Source organism: Macaca mulatta, chromosome 9 (genome assembly GCF_049350105.2).
Source record: "Macaca mulatta isolate MMU2019108-1 chromosome 9, T2T-MMU8v2.0, whole genome shotgun sequence".
In the NCBI taxonomy this organism is placed as follows: Eukaryota; Metazoa; Chordata; class Mammalia; order Primates; family Cercopithecidae; genus Macaca; species Macaca mulatta.
The window spans coordinates 4,659,003-4,676,389 of record NC_133414.1 but is presented as its reverse complement, the minus strand read 5'-3'; the positions used below and the strand labels follow the sequence as shown (position 1 = coordinate 4,676,389).

Here is a 17,387-nt window from a genome sequence, read left to right as displayed (position 1 = left end):
CTTTTATTACAGTATAATTGTTGTATTTTGTTAATATCTTGCTGCACCTAATCTATACACTTTTTCATAGGTATAGGAGAAAAACACAGTATCCATAGTGGCTGTCTGAGGTTGCAGCCCTGCTCTGGGGGGCCTGGAACACAGGCCCCAGGTGAGGGGCTGCTATACAGCCTGAGAACATTCTTAGCTCATTTCAGTTGGAGGTGCCTGATGTGGATGCAAGTGTTAGCTTTCATAAACATAACACCGTTACTCTAAAACAATAAATTCTTAATTGTCTATAGCTTTGCTGCCCAAGAGAACATATATTATAACACTTTTTAAGAAGGAGCTGGCCACCCGTGGTGGCAAGTGCCTGTGGTCCTAGCTACAGGAGGCTAAGGCGGGAGGATCCCTTGAGCCTAGGGAGGTTGAAGCTGCAGTCAGCAGATTGTGCCACCACACGCCAGCCTGGGCGACAGAGTGAGAGCCTGGCTCATGGATGCAGAGATAGATTAGGTAGGTAGGCAGGCACGTAGGTAGAGAAGTCGGTAGCCGTTGCCACCCTGCTGAGTTCTCCCCCTTGCTGTGCTGGAAGCCACTCTTCTAGACAAGGATGGGGAAGCAGCTCACAGCCCCTCTGCAGCTCTGAGTCAGGGTGGAGGGAGGGCTGGGCTCTTCCCATTTACACAAAGGGAAGTCTGGATCGGCCCCCTCAGGCTGATTCCTGTACTGCCCTGGGTGTGTCCTTAAGGGAGATTAAAGGAAAACCTTTGCTTGATTTTTCCATGTGAGTCTTCTGTAATTTCCTTGTAATCTTGACCTGCCCCCACCCTCCACATCTTTCCTCTCCCGATGAGGTCACAGAAAGGTGGATTTAAATCATCTGGGGAGGACTTTATGCAGACAGACCCTGTGTAAGAGGGAGAACGTGTTGAAAGTCTTATGTGATGGGATTTAAATTTCCACTGAGAGTAATTGAGCAATTTGTCAGTGGGCTGTTTGGACTAGATCAGATGTAAAATAGAGCTGTTAACCCATAGAAGATGGTGAACTGTTAAGTCACAGGTTTGTCATAAACTTGTCTGTTGGTAAAATGCTTGCCTGTTTATTTCTCTGGGTTTCCTAGGGACCCAAATACAATAGAGACGCTCCAATCTTTTGGGAAGGCTGTTGACTGGGCAAAGTCTGGAAAATTCACGCAGCAAGACATCGACGAAGCCAAACTTTCTGTCTTCTCAACCGTAGATGCTCCTGTCGCTCCTTCAGACAAAGGTATTGTGAGTGTAACAGTGAGAATCTCAGTCCACAGCCTCGCAGATGACGTTGCTGTTTTCTGAGTTCCCTCATGCACAGGCAGGAGCACCAGCTTCTGGCGTCTCCGTCCTTGCCTGTGATACGATTTCCACGTCTGACACCCTAAACATTGGCCTTGGAAACACGCTTCCCGACATCCGGGCGAGAAGAGTGCATCCTGTCATTTCAGTTTTACTGACCTGAGGCCCAGTGGGGCCAACCCACGGCAGTGTCTGGGCTCATTAGGGTGGAAGGACGACGTGGGCATGGCCCAGGCCTGGCCACATTACTCTGTAGAGCCACTTTTGCTCATAGCATTATCAGCCTCACGCAGCCCTGACTGCGTCCACACTGCAGAAGCAGGCCTTGGTAAGAGTCAGCGTGGCTCGTGGGAGCTGGAGGTCAGGGTGTGATCTCTGGGCTGTTAGACATGTCCCTGTGGTTGAAACATGTATGTGAAGTAACAGTGAGATGCACCTGTTCCCGCCGGGACACGAGGGCACAGCCCACTGTGCGAGCTCCTGGGCGGCAGCCCCACCGTGCCTATGGTTTGTCTTCTAGGAATGGACCACTTCTTGTACGGCCTCTCGGATGAGATGAAGCAGGCCCACAGGGAGCAGCTCTTCGCCGTCAGCCACGACAAGCTACTGGCCGTGAGCGATAGGTGAGTGGGGAGTGCAGGAGACAGCGCCTGGGATTGGAGGCCTTAACAGCACTGATGCAGAAGCCAGTCCTTGCTGACCTCACCTGCCTTCCTCTCAGGTACCTCGGCACTGGGAAGAGCACGCATGGCCTGGCCATACTTGGACCCGAGAACCCCAAAATCGCCAAGGACCCCTCCTGGATCATCAGATGAGCGGCCCTGGCGCCCCTGACTGCGCAGGAGCCCCTGAGACAACAGGCCTCTAGAGCTGAATATGAAAAGTCAGAAATGCTACTGCTTTTTCCAAGAATATTATGTCATTCTTAAGGTGTTGCCACTGACTGGCAAGTCAATCTTAAGAGCGACCAGGAAGATGTCCATTGAAATAGTCATGCATGAAATGCCAAAGATGCACCACGTAGAATTTTCACTTTCTACTGACAGAAAGGCTTGTTTTACCTCAATTCTAGAATATTTATTTAAGAATCTAAAAATAAAGGGCAACTCTGACTTAACCTCTGCTTGAGTCATTATTTTAAGTAGGCCCATTATTTTAAGGGCCTTTACTAAAAAACAGAAGTGAAATGAAAAGGTACACAAAGGTGTCCCACGCCTGCCTGTGCCGATTCATGAAACTCAATCACACCGAGGCCCTGTGGGAGCGTCCTCCTAACAGACAGAAGTTCAGCGGGGCGGCCGGATGGAAGCAGTCCTGAGAAGCAGGTGGGCTGGGGTGAGTAAGCGCTCGCTTCGTCTTCACAGAGCCAGAAAGGAGAGCCTGCATGCCAGCTCTTCTTGGCCGTTGGACTCTGATTTCCCAAACAGCTTGTTTTTGGGGTCTCCTCTCCCTCCACACAGCTCTCTGCCGCCGTTTCTGAGGCACAGCTGTGGTCTCCTGCAGACTAGAGCTAGGAGGCAGAAACGCTGTCCCGACAGGAGGGGGGCCCACGAGGGCGGCAGGGCCGTCACCCCAGCACCCATGTCTACTCTGGCAAGAGTCATCGGAGAATTCCAACCTAGGTCCCAGCGAGGACGGTGGCTTGGACTGGACGAGAAACTGGCTATCAGATTTTTCAAACCCCCACCTTGGTGGTTTTAACATGCAGCTAGGATTGCAGTCAAGAGGCTGAGTAGGTAAGATTCATGTGTTCTCTTTTACTTTCTAAGGAGAGCAAGAGCCTGGGGTCGAGGCCCAGGGTCCTGGCCTGCTGCTGTGGATGGAAACTGACACATGGCAAATATGTAATGGTAAGTAAACATGGCGTTCCCCTTGGCCTGTGTAAACTACTGGCATTGTTCTCCTTTTATGACTTATGCGTAGTTCAGTGATCTCTATAAAAATATTTTTATAATCTTTGCCCACAAAACTGCTGAGAAAACCTTTAGCAGCCACCCATAGATTGAGGTTTATAATCTCCTACTTAAAAAACGAAAACGAAGGACTGTTGGAGTTGTAGGCAAACGTTTAATACGCACATCTGAAAGCATGAGACACAGTCCACAGACAGCACGCACTGGAGCTGGTGGGGCACACGGGTGGTGACAGGTGCTTGCTGATTAGGTATTAATGTCAATAATACTTGCATAAAGTGCTGATAAATAACTTAAGTGTTACAAAAACAGATGGTCCACGGTGAGTCCAGGTTGCAGGCACATGCAGGCAGGACTGGGTCAGACGCTCCAGGGCTGCACGTGCTCTAGCTGGCCTGAGTCCGACACGTCGTAGCTGGCCTTGTACTTGGCCAGGATCTTCATGAGGGGCCGCAGCTTGAGCCACCACTGTTCTTTGGGAATCCTGTGCCTGTGGAGGGAAGGGGGGACAGCAGTGAGGCTGAGAGATGCCACGGCCAGCACAGTGAGCGGCCTTGCCAGAAACACGAGGGTTGTAGGGTCGGCTGAATCTTAATTTCAGGGTCAAATGAAACCATTGTTTTTATATTTTTAAAACTTCTTCCCAAAGACCTAGTGGTGGTTTTTTTGTGGTTGTTTTGAGATGGAGTCTTGCTCTGTCCCCAGGCTGGAGAGCAGTGGTGCAATCTCAGCTCACTGCAACCTCTGCCTCCCGGGTTCAAGCGATTTCTCCTGCCTCAGCCTCCTTAGTAGCTGGGACTACAGGTGTACACCACCACGCCCGGGTAATTTTTGTATTTTTAGTAGAGACGGGGTTTCACCACGTGGGCCAGGCTGGTCTCCATCTCTTGATCTTGTGATCCACCCACCTAGGCCTCCCAAAGTGCTGGGATTATAGGTGTGAGCCACCATGCCTGGCCAAGACCTAGTATTTTTTCACTGAGCTTCAGAAAAGCCAGTTCCTCAAACCACTGAATGAGTTGTCGAAAGCAACAGCAATGGCCATTCCCCTGTCCTGTACTCACATTGGCTGGGTTTACTAAGGCAATAAGACCCCAACTTACTCAAAATCCGTTTGCTGCTTCAGCTCTGCCACAGGTTGAAAAATAACGTTTCTTTTGCTTATTCCCAGCACGCAAACGGAATCATCGGTGGTAAATTTTTTTCCTATAAAAGGTTTAAAAAAAGATTAACATCCTGTCACATGGGCGGCGGGAGAGCAGATTCACGGGGCGAGATGAGAAGTGAGATTCCTGGGAACCATGCTGAACCTGGCCTGGAAGCCCGGGTGAGGCTGAGAACAGCCGCGCAGTGTGGCCAGCACCTGGCCTGGGCTTGCGCAGCTCTGCTCTTGTGGGATCGCCCTGATGGCTTCCTGGAAAGCAGCTTTTGTTTTTTCTCAGTGGAGAGAATTTTTCACTAAATAGTAGAATAGGGAAATTAGCTTAAATTACGACAAAACACTAATAAGAAATTGATGCTCACGAATACACACACTGAGAGGCAAGAAGCATCCATAGCTAAATTAGCAAAAGAAAATCGATGTAGAACGAATCAGTCAGTTCTTCAAAAAGACAAACCAATTGAAACTATTCACATCAATGCTTTTGTAGACTGTCATTCTTCTAAGTCGGACGTTGGCAGTGATAATGGTTTGCCCTAAAAAAAGCACACATCTGGTATGACTGAAGAAAGCTGAGGGGGCTGGGGGTGAGAAAGATGCTGGCACAAACAGCCACTCAGGAATGAGTGGGGACCAGCCACGTTGGAACCATTAACAAGAGTATTATACAAAATGTAATGTTTTTTAAAACTTTTCAGTTTATCTAAAGATTTGTTAGAATATATAACTTACAAAACTGATTTAAGGAAAAACATGCATAGTTCTACAAACATGAACAATTCATTCAGCAGCCACATCTTCCTCAAAACTGGAAGTTCTGATGGATGGAGTCCCAAGGAGGTTGTCCTACCAAACATCCAAAAAATAGAAGGCCCCACTTAAACTGTGAGGGGAACTGCAGGTTGAATCTAGCAGTGATAAAAGAGAACATGTCACCCATGCCCAAGCTGACCTTATCCCAGGAATCCACGGTTGGTTAAATAGCAATGCTCAGGGACCAGCAGGAGTTAGAACATCACACGCAGCTCAGTACTGGACTGAAGAAGGAACCAGCACACCCTACTTCTCCCTGATAGGACAGCATTTTCACCAAGGCAGATGGCGCCTCCCTCCCCGCACCCCTTACCTCTGCCCCGGGCCTCCTTGAGTTTCGCAGTGATCCACTCCATAGCTCTGGCAGAGATTTTGGTTCCAAAGTTTCTATCAAATGGAGAGGGTGCCCCACCCTGTTGGTAGTTAGAGTCATATGAAATATCAGTTATACAGTAACACTTTGCTGTTAAATAGAAATGACAATTTCTATTTCACAGAATTCATGTTTTTATTTCTAGGTCTTTATGGATAGCTGGAACAGAACAAAACAAGATCTGTGATTCCTGTAGCCTGAACTCAGCCTGTTAAGCAAAAGTAGCAAGTGTTCCCCCTGCCCAGTAAGAGGAGGATTTTAATAAATGGAACGAGTCAACTAACAATCTCCAATATCTTAAAATCTTCAGTCAGGATTTCATAAACTCATCTGGGGTGGGGATGGGTCGCAGCTTTAAGAACCTGATAACCGTTGTGGATTCTTTAACAAAATCACACATATGCCTACTATTTCATCATCATTTCAGGGGATTCATGAGCCCTCTGGAATAAATTCACGGTCTCTGGTTTAAAAGTATAAAGAATAGAAGGTGGTGGTGAGGAAGGAGTGTGTGCGAGTTAGGAGGCCTGGACTGCTGTGTCCCAGGCTCAGCTCATGACATGCGTGTGCCTGCATGCAGCTCATTCCAGGTCATTCTGATTTGTGGTGAGTGTCAAGTATATTACATGTCTGATAATCCATTTTAAATCTTAGGAAGCTCCAGTTTTTAACTTGATGAAGTGTTTAATTTGAATAAGCATTTCCAAGTAATGGGGGTGTCATTGTTTTCATGAAAGCTGACAGCTCCCTTAAAATCCCCATTACTCAAACCTCACCAACAAAAGAATCCTAAAGCTGGTGATGTTTGGCATGACTTAAAAGTTTAGATGTTTTGGCTGGGCACGGTGGATCACGCCTGTAATCCCACCACTTTGGGAGGCTGAGGTGGGCGAATCACCTGAGGTCAGGAGTTTGAGACCAGCCTGGCCACTGTGGTGAAACCCCATCTCTACTGAAAATACAAAAATTAGTTGGGCGTGGGGCACCTGTACTCCCATCTACTCGGAAGGCTGAGGCAGAATCTCTCGAACCTTGGAAGGTGGAGGTTGCAGTGAGCCAAGATCGCGCCACTGCACTTCAGCCTGGGCAACAGAGCAAGACTCTGTCTCAAAAAAAAAAAAAAAGTTGATTTTTTTATCATCTTGGAATTTACTTATACATGTTCCCCTAAAATGGCTAAAACAAGACATTAATCTTTAAAAATCACACGACAGTGGCTTTGTGGGCCCCTCATGCGGTCTTGGGCCCACCTGCTGCATGTGGCCCAGCACGTTCTTCCTGCAGTCAAACACGCCTTTGCCCTCTTCCGAATAGAGCTGGTAAATGAAGTCGGTGGTGTAGTTTTCACTGCAGCTCTCATTTCTGAAACAAGCAGGAAGGAGCCACTTTGTTTAGTGTGCAGTGGGCACGTGGCCCCCTGCTTGGGGAGATGGCCCTGGGAGGCTGGCCTCCCGCGTCCCCTGACCTACGGTGATTCTGCATCAACGCCAGTCCCTCCAGTTCACGGTTTGGCTTTCTGCAGTTTCAGCTACCCATGGTCAAGTGGTCAACTGAGGGCCACAAATATTAAATGGAAAATTCCAGAAATAAATATGTAAGTTTTAAATTGCACACCATTCTGTGTGATGAAATCTCGTGCTGTGTTGCTGTGTCCCACCCAGAACGCGAATCATCCCTGTGCCCTGAGTCTCCATGCTGTCTGTGCCTCCTGCCCCTGAGTCACTCAGTAGCCGCCTTGGTTATCAGATGGTTATCAATACCCACCCCCTCATGTATATAGGGGGCGGGTACTATCCTCAGGTTCAGGCACCCACTGGAGTCTTGGGACACATTCCCTGAGGCTAAGAGGGATGACTATTTCCTTCTTCCTTCATAAACATCAGGTGCTAATTAGAGAAATGATTGCGAGATATCTAAAAGAGTAAGACTATAAAGCAAAAATTTTAGTTGTCTAAATGCGGGCAAGTTTTTAGAGCAACGCACCACGACTCTCCTGCATCTGCTCAGTGTGTAGTACACTCCAGTGGCAAAGAAATCACCACTCATCCAGCCCAAAGTCACAGACCAGAATCTAAGAACCGCAGTGTGACGGTGACCGTAAGATCAGCCCTGGTGTCTCACTCACCTGAGCACAAGGCCCCTCTGGATGGTGGTCTTCATTTTCTCCGTCAGGTGCTCCACATTGGACTGGAAAAGAGTATTTTGTTAATCAGACAATAAATTTCTGCTAAGCACCTACTGTGTGCCAGGCCCTGCAGGACGGGAAGTTCCAACCACGCGTGGTGGTGAGCGTGGCCAAGGAGGCTGCAAGCTCTCACAGCTCGGGTCTCGGGGAGCCTCCCCCAGGCGGCGAGAGCACGTCTGCAGCAATGAATGCCGAGCACAGGGCACTCAGGTGAGCAGCCCTCACGGGGGCCACTTGAAACGCCTTCCGGAATCAACAGGGTCCCTCTGAAGACGATAATTCCGTGACTGGCCTAGTGCTCATTCATGGCTCTATTGCTCCTTATTTATTTTCATGACGATGTTCTCTTGGCACTCTCAGAGGAAAAGAGCGACCTGTGGCCTTTCTATGGAATCTCCTATGATGGCCTGATGAACAGTGTCTGACCAAAGAATTTTGTAAACTCTCATCCACACACAGATTTCTTAAGGAACAGATTGTCTTAGAAAAGAGTAACATCCTATATCAGATCATCTTGGGAGGATTACAAGAGGGAGGTAATTCTCTAATGACTTATCCTAAGAAAAGGGAGATTTTTTACATCTAATCAATCTGTCACTGGGCACGGTGGCAGAATTTCACAAAGTAGGAGCCTGGGTGCAGTTGCTCACGCCTGTAATCCCAGCTCTTTAGGAGGCCAAGGCGGGTAGATTGCCTGAGGTCAGGAGTTTGAGACCAGCCTGGCCAACATGGTGAAACCCTGTCTCTACTAAAAATACAAAAATTAGCCGGGCATGGTGGCGGGTGCTGTAGTCCCACCTACTTGGGAGGCTGAGGCAGGAGAATCACTTGAACCCAGGAGGCTGAAGTTGCAGTGAGCCGAGATTGTGCCACTGCACTCCAGCCTGGGTGACAGAGCGAGACTCCATCTCAACAACAACAACAAATCATAATTTCTCTTCTTAAGCCCTTGCCATGTTGAGTGCTGGTGAGGCAGGATCTTTGGACAGATTTCTGAAATATGGTCATGAGTCACATAACAGGGGGATATGTTCTGGAGAAATGCATTGCTAGGTGACTTAAGCCTTGTGCAAACATCCTACAGTGAACTCTCACAAACCCAGGAGGGAGGGCCTGCCACACACCTGTTGTTCCTGTCTACAAACCTGAATGTCTGGGACTGTTGAATACTGCAGGCAATTGTGTATCTAAACATGTCTAGATGTAGAAAAGCACCGTAAAAATATTTTATATATATATATATAATATATATATAAAATATATATATAATATATATATATTCTATATATATAAAAATATATATGTAATCTTTTAATAAAAGATAAACAGTACACCTGTTTGGGGTAGCTCCATTATCATCTTAAGGGACCCACCGCTGACAGAAACATCGCGATGCAGTGAATGACTCCACAAATATTTAACTTGACACAGTGAAGAAATTCGTGATTCATATGTCACGTAATTAGCGACAACACCAAGGCCCTTTTTACTTGATCTATTTGGCTCAGAAACAAGTAACATCCTAACTTTTTAAAAGACAATGGTGCCGGGCACAGTGGCTCACACCTGTAATCCCAACACTTTGGGAGGCCGAGGTGGACAGATCACGAGGTCAGGAGTTCAAGACCAGCCTGACCAACATGGAAACCCCATCTCTACTAAAAATACAAAAATTAGTTGGGCATGGTGGCATGCGCCTGTAATCCCAACTACTCGGGAGGCTGAGGCAGGAGAATGGCTTGAACCTGGGCGTCGGAGGTTGCAGTGAGCCGAGATCGCGTCACTGCACTCTAGCCTGGGTGACAGAGCAATATATAACATATTTATATAACTAAATAAAGACAATTGTTCAAGTTGCATTTTATCTGCCAAGGCCTCTCATCCTGCATGGAGTTTAGCAACTTTGAACACTGCAGGGTCCAGGCCTGGATTCTGCTGTGCCATCCAAGCAGGGGCAGACCCCGGGTTTGGCGACATCCTTCCCTAAAAGAGCCACAGATGCCAAGAAACCACGGCTGTGTCTGTGTCTGTGTCAGTTCAGAGGCAGACGCAGCATCAGAGGCCTCAAGATTTAAAAGAAGCTGCAGCAAGCTTCAGAGCCAGTCGCAGACATGGGTGGTGACTGTCAGCGGAGGCACTCAAATCGTTTGTGACAGACGTGAGAAAACATTAACTACACAACAGACTACATCAAAAAAACAAGCTTGTGTTTCACACAAGAGACTAGAAGGTGTCCTCAACCAGGCACGTCCGCCGTCACCTGACAGGAGAGGCACCTGGGCGATGCAAAGGGCATCAATCGTGGCGTGTTCTGTAGCACCTCCGTCTCCATGCCCCCTTGAAAAGCAAACCATCCTAGACATGATGATTCACTCCGCAGCACCGAGTGGATCCAAAGGGGACGGTCCCCCAAGGCCAGCCCCTGTCACATACCTGCAGATCCCTGATGTCGAAGGGCTCTTCGAAAATGTATGCGGCATCGGCTCCGGCCGCGAGCCCCCCCATGTTGGCCAGGTAGCCACAGTAGCCGCCCATGGTCTCGATGATGAACACGCGCCGCTTGGTTCCGCTGGCGGACTGCTTGATGCGGTCGCAGGTCTGGTCACAGAGAAGAGATCAGTCACTCCAGCCCAGGGCCAGGGTGCACCATCCCAGAGCTCCCCGATGAGTGAGTGCAGCAAGGCCCCCCACCGCGCCTGAGCATGCGGTCCCAGCATCGAAGAGGTGAAGGGTGTGCAGCAGCCGGGATGTGCCCTCGGAGTGGGTGTGAACATGCCCCCCCACCCCACCACGGCAGCCACCTGGAGGTGACCTTAATGACCTGTGGTGGGGACCTGGCCATCTGCCGCTCCCTTCTCCCAGGCCCCATAGGAGGAGACTGAAAAGATGACCCCACAAGCCGGCTCACTCCACGCTGCTCTCTGACTGTCCCTGCTGAAGCAGCTTTCAACAGACATGGACACCGTTAGGTGTCAGTTGAGAAGTTAGGGGGCTGTCACCTGCCAGCTTAGTCCATGGGAACAGCTGTGCTATTTTATTTTCTTCTGTTAAAGCTCCCTGTGATTTTAGAGCTGTGGCCATCTTCCATCCATCGGTGAATGTTACGTTTATAGAAACTCTACTCAAAGGCAGACGGTGGTTCTTAGACCCAGGCGCCTGGGGAGTCTTTCGGATGCATAGGCATCAGGTCCCCAAGAGAAATGTCTGCCATCCGCCCTCCACGAGGACCCAAGCTCAGCGGGGAGAAAAACAGCAGAGAAATGCATCGGCTGCCTTCCCACCCACACACCAGTCCGGGCTGCAGCGCCCTCTCCTGGGACTCTGCAAAACCTTTGCCTGGGCCTCAGCTCCCACCCCGGCACCCTGCAATCTGTTCACACAGACTGGAGACCCATCTATAAAAAACATAAATCTGATCCAGTCATTCAAAACCCTTTGCTCACTTCAAGTACACGTCAAGCCTTTCTCGGGAATCCCTGGCCCCGCCTGCTTCTGACACCAGGTCCCGCTCTAGATCCAGCCACCCCAGGTCCTCCTGGGGCCTCTGGATATGCCGGCCGCTGTGTTCATTCAGGTACAGTGGTGGGCGGGAGAGCAGCCCCCAAAGGAATCCCGGTCCTAATGCCTGGAACCTGGGAATGTTCCCTCATGCGGTGATAAAGGTGAATCCTGAGGACTACCCAGGTGGGCCCTAAGTGCCACCACCTGCATCGGCAGATGAGGGGTGCAGAGGCCCTGGAGCAGGATGCTGTGCACCCACATGGGAGGAGGCGGCGCCAGGGAACAAGGCGGGCAAGGCCCGCAGCTCTGGGCACCTGAATGGGCCACGAGGGACTCTCCTGGAGCAAACACTCTGGCCTCAGCCCATGGCTCCCGCCCTACAGAGCTGTGCGAGAGTGAGTATTATTTTCCAGCCCCAGGTGTGTGGTCAGGGTCACAGCGGCCACGGGACACACACAGGCACCTTCCTCAGCTCTGACCCAGAGGGAAATGCCATTTCCTCAGGAAAACGCCACCTGGTTTCTAGGACCACAAAGTTCCCTCTGTCGGGGGCTCTCGGGGCACCCCATGTCCTCTCTTCATAGAAATCACCTCAGAGTCTCTCCCTGCAGTTACCTCGTGGTTATTTGACTTTTAGTCCTCACTAGGCTGCAAATTCCATGAGGGCAGGAACTGTGGGCTGGGCTCACACCACTGCACCATCAGCAGGACGCGGCCGAGCCCCTACAGCAGGCACTCAAGAAATGCTTGTCTCTGAATGACATAAGCACAGTATTCCCCAGCCAGCCAGCCATCTGTCTGTCCGTCCGTCCGTCCGTCCGTCCTGGTCAAGGGCTGATCCTGCAGGATTCCCTAACCAGCCTCCACATGGGACTCAGCCAAGAGTAAAAGCATGAAGTGGGGTGTGGACTTGAGACTGGGGGCCACATGAGAGTCTGTGCACCAAAGTTTAACACCCACTGGGAAATTTTCACTTGAGTACTTCGGATGAAATTTAAAAGTGCACTTTGATGAATAAACACAGGCTTGATTAAACCATTCCAACCTATACTTCATTTCTTTGGCAGATTCTTTTTCTCCCAAAATAATTGGTTGATGTATTCAAAACTGAACACGGGCTCTAGTTAGAGGGCCACTTTGCATTGTGTAGAAGCCGAGATGGGGAGAGAAACAGGCAATGGGAAGAGTTCCCGTCTTTGTGCTTAGGAAGGACAGAGGACAGAAGCCCATCAAGGGTCCAAAGAGGCCACAACTGCCTTCTTGAAGGGCCAGTGCAGCATTCTGAGGGTTTCACTGTTCCACCTATACTGGGTCTCTCTCTAATTGCGATCTAAGACTTAGGAGGCCATAAGGCTTTAAGACTTGCCCTTTGTCTTAGAGAATCCCGGGCATGGGAAGGAAAATGTGGGTGGGGCATCAGGACCCCCAGAGGCACAAAGCCTCATGGGTTATTTTTCCAACTGAATCTCCCCCGCAACCCACCCTGAGGTGGGGAATTACTGTCACTCATTCAAAGAATGACATCAACCGCTTAAAGGCAAAAGAATTCTGCAGGCAAGCAGCTCTCCCAAGAGGCTGATTTGTGCCCGAGCGTGTCTGAGTTCTGGTCCCGCCAGGCTGCCGCTGTGGGTGTGTGGAACAGCGCAGCCCTGACACCTGAGCCACGCCCCCGACCGTGTGCTCCTCTCAGTGTAAACGCAGTGACAGCTGGGACGGAAGAGTCCGCCTTTGCTGGAGCTTAGATACAGCTTTCCTGAACTCTCTCCTCATTACCTAGATGGCTCTTAAGCCTGTATTAGCTTCTAAAAATAGCAAGTCACTCCGGTGGTGCCTCAGGCAATTAGTCAAAGTAGCACTGACAAGAAGGCGGCCAATCCCAAGCGTCGCCCTGCCTGCCTGCAGTGTTTCATGGAGGCGCCTCCCTGGCTTCCGAGTGGACAGAAGGATGGCAGAGGGCTGAGTCCCAGGCCCGGCACGTGGACAGCAGCTGTGAGTGGCACTCGTCAGGCAGAGCCTGTGACCTCAGCCATTCTTGCCACACAATGGGATGTGCCCGGCAGACACAACCTCCTGCAAGGGCACACACACCATCCTGCTAGGAAATTCCCCAAGGAGTCCCATGGGAGCGAGAGCCCCAGGTTACAGTTCAAACATCACCAGCACTTTGCTCCATTGGTGTGGTGGTAAGAAACATAAATTGGTGGTAAAACATAAGGTGGTGTCTGCTACAGCGTTAAGGTAGAAAAAAGCCACTGACTTCTCTGTGAGAACCACCTTGCTCTGTGAATCCGCAGGGAGGCCAGTTTTCCCATGACTGGTATCCCGCACGGCAGCCGAGCCTCTGCTGAAGTCAGTGGCCAGACGGGGCAGGGGGTGGGGGTCCCGTCCCTGCTACAGCAAGGGACCTGCAGCAAAGCACAGCCGCTGGCTGGGGTAGTGCTGCGCCGCGTGCGGGGTGCGAGGGTGGAAGCACGTGTGGACATCTACAAGGTGCTAAAGGAGAGTGAAGCCAGCGACGGCCAGACCCTAATGGCATTCACTGAACAGGAGTCAAGCGCGGGGCCCAAGGAAGTCCATGGAACGAGCCATTGCCAACCTCTGCAAAGCCAGTACAGCACCAGGGAACACGACAGGGAGAAGCCCAGGACAGAGATGGTCCTCAGCTCGAGTGGGAGGCACAGGAGGCTGCAGCCGACCTCACGGCCCCTCTGCTCCCTTCCCTGCACTGGAACTCAGTTCTGAAGGAAGAACCTGGAATAGAACTGCTGTTTTCCGAGGTTCTGTGCCAAGCTGAACTAAGGAGTCTCCAACAGGGCTGGGAGTTTTCACCGCAAACTCGAGCTGGTTTGGACGTGAACATCTAAGGTAAAGGCCAGCGGCTGCTCTCCAGGAGGCACCAGGCGGCCAAGCCACTGACATGACCCCACGTGCCAAGGTGGCCACTGTGCCATCTGCAGCTGAGTGAGGACCCTCTCTGCAGCAAAGGCTGTGGAACTCCCACAGGTCCTCATGTCCAGCTCATGACCACAGAGGTGGGTCAGCTTATCAGGGACCGGAGGGGCCACCATGCGGGTGTCAGCACCACGCCCATGACCGGCAGAATCCACTCCTCCCACAGCACATGTTGGTGAAACTGCCTGCCCAGGAGGGCATGATCTCGGCTCTCTAAAGAACCTCTCATCTCACCAGGAAGGCTGTGGTTCCGGGCAGCGGCCCCCAGTGGGCACGGCTCTGTCCCAGAGCTCGTACGTACCAGGCACTCAAACACCTTCCTGCAGGCTCCCACAGCTGACCCTGCAGCCTCGCTACTCAACGCAGGCAGGAGAGGCAGGCTCCAGAGAAATGGTGCTCACCGCTCCCCTAGTCTAGGTGGCATAGAAACACAACCCCAAGGACTGGATATATCATCTCACTTTTAATCAATAAACACAGGTTCTCCCTAAGGCAGAGAAGCTAAAAAGTTTACCCTGTTCTGGCCAGTGTGACCGACATAAAGCCAAGCTAGCACAGGGTGGGGGGGAAGAGTCATAATAAATCTGGCTCATTCTTAGCACAGAAGAAACAAATTGCTAAAATAAATGAAAGAAAGCAATGGGAGGAAACGGGGTTCTCTTACCTGGACAATAACATTCAGGCTAGTGTCGGCGCCCAGGCTTATTTCCGTGCCTGGGACATTGTTGCTAATCGTGGCCGGCACCACACACAGGGGGATGCAAAGCTCCTGGTGGCGGCCTCGCGCCTCGGCCATGTCGCACGCACTCTTGTAAGCCTGAAGCAGCAGGGCCAAGCGGTTAGCGGGGGTGCCGGGTGCTCACCTGCCAGCCCCAGGGCCTGTGCTGAGGTCCAGGAAGGGACAGGAGGGGCCTGAGTCACCAGGGGAAGCCCGTTCATGCGGGTCAAGGGGCCGAGGGGAGCTCTGGAGGCCGTGTGGGAGCAGGACAGGCCTCGGCAACACAGGAGGCAGCCTGGGCACAGCCCAGGTCCTCGTGAAAGGGGAGGCCTGCAGGCAGCACAGCAGGGTGGGTGTGAGGCCGGCAGCAGAGCAGGTTACAGGTAGAGGCGAGTTAGTCACGAGCGGGACAGCTCAGCTCTCGGCATCTCATTGTGGGTAAGGGAGGCCAGGGCGGTCAGGACGTTTAAACGCAAAGCCAGTCCCGTAGCTTTCTGCAGGCAGGCAAGGATGAGTGGGATGGGGCCCACAGCTGTAAGGACCACACCAAGTGACCGCCTTCATCGTGCAGAGGCGGCCCGCGCGCAGGCAGGGAAGGAGGCAGGCAGCTGGATTACCGGCGGGCCACGCTCAGCCCCGGGCCGCATCTCTCCTCTCCGGCAGGAGGCTGCTATTTCTGCCCTTGGGAAGCCGCACACAAAGCCACACAGGCAAGCAAGAACCTGAGTTGCTGCTCTGGGGTTCCACTGGGAAATGGGCTCTGGTGTCAGAAATGGGAGCGGTTCTCGAGCCCGTGTGCACCGGGGTTTTTCAGACTCCACCTCAGGGTGTTAACCAAGGTAACAGCAGGACAGGTCCACACGCTCACTGTTCCCACCTCCAAGCGGCCCCACACAGCAAGGTGTTTTTGTCATCCACTTGGTGGCAAAACCAACTATTTATGGTGTTGGATGTGTCCCTCTTACTGTGAATATCCCTACATCTGCTGCAGGAATGCTACTGTTGGGACACAGGGTGGGGCCCACATCTCCCCGGGAGAGTTGGACAGTGAGCGACCCAGGCTCTGCAGCCCTGGTGCAACCCAAAGCATCCCAAGGCCAGGAGCCCATGTGGGCCGAGGGCTTCAGACAGTGAGTGCAGATCCGTGGCAGGTGAGTTCACAGCGTGGTGGGTAGGAGGGTAAGGTGGGTGGGTCAGTGCTGGGTGACCACGAGGTGAGCGGTGAGAGGGGCCCCCGCACCCCATGGCACGGCCTCCACGTCCACCCAGACCCAGCACATGCCCAGCTCTTGGGCTGCTCCGTACAGGCTCTGCCTTGCAGGCTCTGGCCATGGCAGTTTTTGCAGGACTTCAACCCAAATGCCAGCCTGCTTCCCTCCCAGCTAGAAACACTCATCTGGGGATACTCGCTGGCCTGGTGCCCAGGATGTGGCCCCGTCAGCACCACCACATGGGGGGCTCCTTATGCTTTTCAGACAGGTGACGTCACTCCTTTACTGTGGAATACCCTAGCTCAGGACAGACCAAGACTGGCTGGACCAAGACTGGCCGTGGGGAGCTGGCTGCTTCTCCAAGAAGCTCTCGCTGGAAGCCAGAGGCTGTGGGTGACCCGGGGCCAGGAGGGGCCTGAGGCACACAAGAGGGCAGGTGGGGGGTCTCGGCTCCTTAACTCCACATTGAAATCTGTGGGAATGGCCACATTGCTGCAAATTCTCTCTCCCCTCTTCCCTATCGCTCTTTTTCCTTCCTTCAGTCTCCAAAAAAGGGGAGGGAAGCTTCAAGACGGGGGAGACTCTGCCCAGAAAAGTATAAAACTCTCAAGACCAAACACAGCCGGGCCCCTAGGTCCGTGGTGGGGCCACTATGACAAGGATACTCACAAGGCTGTGGTCACCGCCACCTTCGCGACACCTGACAGCAGCGTGGCACCCACCTACTGTGTTTCTGATGTGACCTGATCAAGCTTACAGGACGGAGTAACACACCAGCCAGCGCTAAGGAATGAAAGGAGTCCAACCGAAACTCCCTGCAGCCATATCCTGAGAATGTGTAACACCTGCTCTGAGGTATTTCATTCATTCTGTTCTGCCCTGAAGACCCACTCACCAGCACAGCATAGATTCGGAGGTGCTGTGGCGTCAGCTAAGCATCAATGCTGGCAAGAAGGAAATCACGAGTGAGGATGAGGTCGCACGCGTCCAAAGAAGATGACAACTTCACCACATCAGATCCGCCCAGGGCTTCTGAAGCGCAACACGGCCACGTCCTGAGCCAGACTCCTACTATGGAGCCCGCCCTGTGCTTGGAGGGAGTTTCCTCAGCTTCCCTTGTCTCCAGCCCCAGGTGCTGGGAGCATCCCTTCTCCCAGTTCTAACCAGAAACCTCCCTGGACGGTGCAAACATCCCCTGGGTCACAGTCACCCCATGAGAATCACCAAATTGACTGAACAACTG

At 51.8% G+C, this 17,387-nt stretch overlaps 2 protein-coding genes and 1 long non-coding RNA gene across 7 annotated transcripts in view; 2 read left to right on the top strand and 1 right to left on the bottom strand.

Annotated features, from left to right (window-relative positions):
* Window positions 1–2,433, top strand: part of PITRM1 (pitrilysin metallopeptidase 1) — a 36,206-nt gene extending 33,773 nt beyond the window's left edge. For all 4 annotated transcript variants that reach the window (XM_028825926.2, XM_028825919.2, XM_001102165.5 and 1 more), the window contains 3 exons: window positions 1,109–1,254; window positions 1,837–1,939; window positions 2,038–2,433. In XM_028825926.2, coding sequence (XP_028681759.2) covers window positions 1,109–1,254; window positions 1,837–1,939; window positions 2,038–2,131 — 343 coding nt within the window. In that variant the 3' untranslated portion in view covers window positions 2,132–2,433. The remainder of the gene's footprint in view (window positions 1–1,108; window positions 1,255–1,836; window positions 1,940–2,037) is intronic.
* Window positions 2,434–3,027: 594 nt separating this feature from the next.
* LOC144331055 (uncharacterized) lies at window positions 3,028–5,860 on the top strand. Its single transcript, XR_013397882.1, has 2 exons — window positions 3,028–3,166; window positions 5,723–5,860. It is a non-coding gene; the product is annotated as an uncharacterized LOC144331055 (long non-coding RNA).
* Window positions 3,364–17,387, bottom strand: part of PFKP (phosphofructokinase, platelet) — a 66,554-nt gene continuing 52,530 nt past the window's right edge. For both annotated transcript variants that reach the window (XM_028825933.2, XM_028825935.2), the window contains 6 exons: window positions 10,196–10,360; window positions 7,703–7,764; window positions 6,828–6,939; window positions 5,518–5,617; window positions 4,333–4,435; window positions 3,364–3,719 (listed from right to left, as the gene is read on the bottom strand). In XM_028825933.2, coding sequence (XP_028681766.2) covers window positions 3,590–3,719; window positions 4,333–4,435; window positions 5,518–5,617; window positions 6,828–6,939; window positions 7,703–7,764; window positions 10,196–10,360 — 672 coding nt within the window. In that variant the 3' untranslated portion in view covers window positions 3,364–3,589. The remainder of the gene's footprint in view (window positions 3,720–4,332; window positions 4,436–5,517; window positions 5,618–6,827; window positions 6,940–7,702; window positions 7,765–10,195; window positions 10,361–17,387) is intronic.